The sequence below is a fragment of the Sorex fumeus genome, unplaced genomic scaffold (genome assembly GCF_029834395.1).
Source record: "Sorex fumeus unplaced genomic scaffold, SorFum_2.1 ptg000029l, whole genome shotgun sequence".
In the NCBI taxonomy this organism is placed as follows: domain Eukaryota; kingdom Metazoa; phylum Chordata; class Mammalia; order Eulipotyphla; family Soricidae; genus Sorex; species Sorex fumeus.
This window is the reverse complement of record NW_026606086.1, coordinates 13,575,957-13,581,959: the sequence shown is the minus strand read 5'-3', so window position 1 is coordinate 13,581,959 and position 6,003 is coordinate 13,575,957. Positions and strand designations below refer to the sequence as shown.

At 37.8% G+C, this 6,003-nt stretch overlaps 1 protein-coding gene across 1 annotated transcript; it reads left to right on the top strand.

Moving 5' to 3' along the window:
• The first annotated feature begins 4,569 nt into the window (after positions 1 to 4,569).
• On the top strand, positions 4,570 to 5,421 carry LOC130024645 (olfactory receptor 6C2-like). The gene has a single exon (XM_056115345.1). It carries the CDS (start codon positions 4,570 to 4,572, stop codon positions 5,419 to 5,421), a length of 852 nt encoding a protein of 283 aa, XP_055971320.1.
• Positions 5,422 to 6,003: the final 582 nt, after the last annotated feature.

The following is a 6,003-nucleotide window of genomic DNA, read 5'->3' as shown; positions in this document are numbered from 1 at the left end:
CTTCTTACATTCTAAGGTAGGGGACATTTCAATATATAGTTTAAAATATTTAAAATATTGAAGTATTTATTAATGGAGAAAATCTCATGGTCTGGGACATTGGAGAATAAGGCATTAGAATACATGTTATTATGATTAATGACATTGTCTGAAGAACAAAAATAGCACCACTCTTAGTACAAATTCAAGCTAAAGATCTGATTCTAAAGTTTCAATAAGATTCTGATAGAAATAACAAAGCAGCTCTATTTCTTTCAATTAGGAATGTAAAACAATAGCATTGATATTTCATTTTAGTATACTAATAAGTGTATAAAACAAGAAATATTAGTGATGTAAATGAGGTGGCATTTTCTTTTTTTTCTTTTTTATTTTTAGTGAAACACCATGAGGTACAGTTGTAGATTTACAATTTTTTTGTGCTTGGGTTTCGATTATACAATGATCAAATACCCATCCCTCCACCAGTGCCCATTTTCCACCACCATGGATAATGTCCCTCCCACCCCCATCCCTCCCATCTCACCCTGCCTCTGTGGCAGGGCAATCACCTGTGTTCTCTCTCTCCTTTTGGGTGTTGTGGTCTGCAAAAGAGGCTTTGAGTGGCAAACATGTTCAGTCCATAGTTTACTTTCAACATGCATCTCCCCTCCTGGGAGGATCTTCCAAACACCCTTTATTTGGTGCTCCCTTCTCTATCTGAGCTGCCCTTTCCCCTAGAATGCCCGGCTGGCCTCTAAGCTATGGAGTAATCCTCCTGTTGTTGATCTCAGCTATTCTTGGGTATTAATCTCATATTTTGTTTCTTTATATTCCCCAGATGAATGCAATATTTCTATGTCTATCCCTCGCTTTCTGACTCATTTCGCTTAGCATGATACTTTCCATGTTGTACTTCTTGTATATAAATTTCATGACTTCATCTTTTCTAACAGCTACATAGTACTCCATTGTGTAGATGTACCAAAGTTTCTTTAACCAGTCATCTGTTCTTGGGCATTCAGGTTTCTTCCAGTTTCTGGCTATTGTAAATAATGCTGCAATGAACAAAGAAGTGCAGATATCACTTCGACTATACATTTTTGCCTCTCTGGGATACATTCCCAGGAGTGGTATTGCTGGGTCAAATGGGAGCTCAATTTCTAATTTTTTGAGAATCGTCCCTACTGTTTTCCAGAAAGGCTGAATCAGTCGACATTCCCACCAACAGCGAAAGAGTGTCCCTTTCTCGCCACATCTGTGTCAGAATCGGTTGCTTTTGTTTTTCTGAATGTGGGCCAGTCTCTGAGGTGTGAGATGGTATCTCATTGTGGTTTTGATCTGCATCTCCCTGATAATTAATGATATAGAGCATTTTCTCATGTGCTTTTTTGCCATTTGGATTTCTTCTTTGAGAAAGTTTCTGTTCATTTTATTGCCCCATTTTTGATGGGGTTGGATGTTTTCTTCTTGTGGAGTTCAACCAGTATTTTGTATATCCTTGATATCAACCCCTTGTCAGATGCGTGTTTGGCGAATATCCTGTCCCATTCTGTAGACTGTCTTTGTATTTTGATCACTGTTTCTTTGGAGGTGCAGAAGCTTCTTAGTTTAAGATAGTCCCATTTATCTATCTCTGTTTTCACTTGCTCGGCCAGTGGCGTGGCATCTTTGAAGATACCATTAGCTTCAATGTCATGGAGGGTTTTGCCCACTTTGTCTTCAATGTACCTTATGGTTTCTGGTCTGATGTTGAGGTTTTTAATCCATTTTGATCTTACTTTTGTACAGGGTGTTAGGCAGAGTTCTGAGCCCACTTTTTTGCATGTAGCCATCCAGTGATGCCAGCACAGTTTGTTAAAGAGACTTTCCTTACTTCACTTCACATTACTTGCACCTTTATCAAAGACTAGATGATCCTGTGATTGAGGGGAGATGTCAGTGTTCTATTGGTATGCAGTTCTGCCTTTGTTCCAGTACCATGCTGTTTTAATTATTACTGCTTTGTAGTACAGTTTGAAGTTCGGGAGGTTGATTCCTCCCATTTTCTTTTTCCCAAGAATTGCTTTAGATATTCGTGGGGGCTTATTGTTCCATATAAATTTCAGTAGGGTTTGCTCCATTTCTTTGAAGAATGTCATGGGTATCCTTATAGGGATTGCATTGAATTTATACCATGCTTTCAGTAGTATTGCCATTTTGACAATGTTAAGTCTCCCGACCCATGAGCAGGGGATATCTTTACATTTTGAGGTGGTATTTTCTAATGACCATGTAGAATTTATGTAAAATATGAAGTGGCACAAATACAAAGAAAGTCAGTAGGTAGACGGAAATTCAGGTACAAAAATGAAACAAAAACTTAAAAAAAAAACAAAAAATAAGACTAAATGTGGATATGATGCAAGCAAAAAATATAAACTATCATGAAATATAGTGGAAAATGTCAAATTCAAGGGAAAGATAGAATAAAGGGACTAACATTCATTTTAACCATAAAGATAGTACCTACAAAAGCAATAACAATAGAATATTCCCCTATCAACATCTTAGAAATCTAGGAGTCAGCATGACTTGTGGAACTGATGGTTTAAATTAGAACCAAAAGGTTTCACACACATTATTTTATTGCTTTGGTTTTCTAGAAGCTATGTCATAGACAGTGGAGGACTAATCTGGAAATTAGAAACAAGAAAACCATGGGTTATTTTACATTGAAATTAGATAATATTTTAGTCCCCTAGGACCTTGAGTCTGGCGCCTTAGACCACTCGGCCATCCTGGAGCTATAGCACAGCAGTAGGGCGTTTGCCTTGCACGCAGCCAACATGGCCGACCCGAGTTCGATTCCTCCGCCCCTCTCGGAGAGCCCAGCAAGCTACTGAGAGTATCTCGTCCACATGGCAGAGCCTGGCAAGCTCCCCATGATGTATTCAATATGCCAAACACAGTAACAACAAAGTCTCCAATGGAGACGTTACTGGGCCTGCTCGAGCAAATCGACAAACAACGGGGGGGGGGGGGGGGGGCTTTACCTTTACCTTTAGTCACCTAGAGTAAATATGCTGTCAGTGACTTAAGAGAAGACTGAATATGTTTTACTTAGACAAATAAGAAATGAATCATTAAAAAGTGAGTGTAAGATATTCAGCTGTCTACATAATCAGTGTTTTCTCCTGCATCATCATCAGGATTATCCTGTTATTCATCAATTGCCTCGAGCAGGCACCGGAAACGTCTCCTTCATCCTAGCCCTGAGATTTTAAAAAGTGCCATATTTAAGGCTCTTTCAGGGTTAGGAGAATGAGACCCATCATTGTTACTGGTATTTTGCATATTGGGTACGCCACGGGGAGTTTGCCAGACTCTGCCATGTGGGCAGGTTACATTTGGTAGCCTGCCAGGTTGTCCAATGTAAGAGTGAGATAATAAGATGTCATGTGGCTGCAAATGAGGCCGCCCGCTTGCGGGAGCTGGGTTTTATAGTCTCTGCGTCTTGGCCACTAATGGGATTACATGGTGCCAGGGGTCAATTGGTGGGTGTGACCCCTGCCTACTGGAAGATGGAGGATCTGGGTGGAGGATGCTCAGCCCCTATCTGAGCAGGCTTGGAGATCTCAGTCCCGGGACCCGCATGCCTTTTTTCCTCTGCTGGTACCTTCATGCGTGTGGGGAGTGGTCTCAGCATGGTTGTGGCTGGTTCTGGAGGTCTTTGGCTGTTGGAGATCTGCTCCGGGAGGGGAGAGAAGCTCAACCTGCCCCCCTCCAAGGGGGGAAAGCTCAACCCGCCCCCTCCAAGATAAGCCTTCTCCTGCATATCATAATATAAGTTATACTCTCTATTTTATATATAAGAAATGAAATGATGGGATAATGAAACTAAAACACAGTATTTGATCATTCCAGTGATCCATAGAAATTATCTAGAGATGATTATAGGATATAGAGGTATGATATGTATAGATTATTTGTAATGGAAAATGTTTTTCTATTGTATAAGATATGGATGAACAAATATCTTGTACTAAACACTGGCAGTTTATGAGTCATCTACAAAAATTTCTTCAAAAACAATAAAATTCTGCTGATCAAAACAGACAGGGCCAAAGAACCACATGTGGCACTGTGGAGCAAAAGTGAGTTGGCTACATGAAAGGTAAAACCTTACCTGCTAGAATATCTCTTCAGTTTCCCCAAGTAATTCTTGATAATATATGCAAATGTAAGCATATACATATAACTAATTACATTATCATGCAAATATTTCTCATCAATAAATTTAAGTTAATAATTTCAAAAGTTAGTTTTAAACCCATAAAACATCAAAAACTATCCCACAGTACGTAAAACTCAAAACTAGTGAAGTCAAAGAATATATATATATATATATATTGACATTTCTAACTTAAATACAAGTGAAAGTACCATTCTTTTCTTTATCTTACTCTCATCTCTTTCAGTTTTACACATAGATCAAGATATAAGACTGGAATGAGAAATCACACACCAGTAACCACATTCATCCTTCTTGGATTGACAGATGATATACAGATAAATACTTTCATTTTTATAATGCTACTTGTCACCTACATGTTCAGCCTTGTTGGAAATCTCATCATCATTATTCTCACCTTTGTGGACACTCACCTTAAAACTGCCATGTACTATTTTCTGCAAAACCTTTCTTTCTTAGAAATCTCATTCACTTCTGCCTGTATCCCTAGATATTTGTATAGTATAGCAACAGGAGATAGAACCATTACTTATAACTCTTGTATATGTCAGGTATTTTTTATAGACCTATTTGGAATAGTGGAATTTTTCCTTCTAGCAACTATGTCCTATGATCGTTATGTCGCCATCTGCAAACCCCTTCATTATTCTTCTATCATGAATCCCATTGTCTGCAAAAAACTTGTCTCTGGCTGTTGGATAGTTACTTTGTTGCTCATGATACCACCACTTGGCTATGCGCTGACAATGGAGTTTTGTGACTCTGAAATTGATCACTTTATTTGTGATTCTAATCCTCTCCTGAAGATCTCATGTTTGGACACAGAATTCATAGAGAAGATGGTTCTTTTCTGCTCTTCATTTATCCTACTAGTGACTCTCACGTTTGTGGTTTGGTCCTATGGAAGTATCATTCGCACGATTCTTGGGTTCCCCTCTGCTCAGCAAAAGAAAAAGGCCTTTTCTACCTGTTCCTCCCACATGATTGTGGTTTCCATCACTTACGGCAGCTGTATCTTCATCTATATCAAACCTTCTGCAAAAGATGAAATGGCTACTAATAAGGTAATAACAGTATTCGCAGTTTCCACCATCCCCCTGTTAAACCCACTTATTTATACTCTAAGAAACAAACAAGTGAAAAAAGCTTTGAATGACTTTGTAAAACAATTACTATTCATGGGGCCACAGAGCTATCACCAGGGTTGAGGAACTTTTCTTTCACTTGGCTGAATCAGGGTATTTTGTTTAGGATAGAGTAAGCAGTAAGGCCTGAGTACCTCTGGTGTGCTTCCTTCTAAAAAAAATTAAACTAGAAAAAATGTACTTCTCATAATAATTTAAGAACATGTTAAATTAAACATGCAGGAAATTCAAGTCTTACATATTTTGTCCCTTGTAATCATCATACATTTTATACCAGTAGCGATTAAGTCATTCTTCTCCATATAGTCTAACTTCTCTGATTTTGAAAAGCAAAAATATCTAAATGCACATTATTTTATTAATAAATGATAATCTCCCAGATGTCTATGCAAATGACCTTTATAACTAGTTCTTATCTATTTGTTATCTTTACGTACTAAATGAATAGTAAAGTAGTAAACGGTCCTGAGCAAATGTCTATAATTAGAAAAAGTGAATAAATTTTAACTTTCAAAAATGATTTAGAAATAAGCTCTTATTTCTATAATCTCTGTCAAAAATTTTTACTTTGTAGGAATGTTTTATTTACATGACCACGAACTAACTACCTTTTTCATCTTGAGATGTTATTATGTTCTCTAAGAA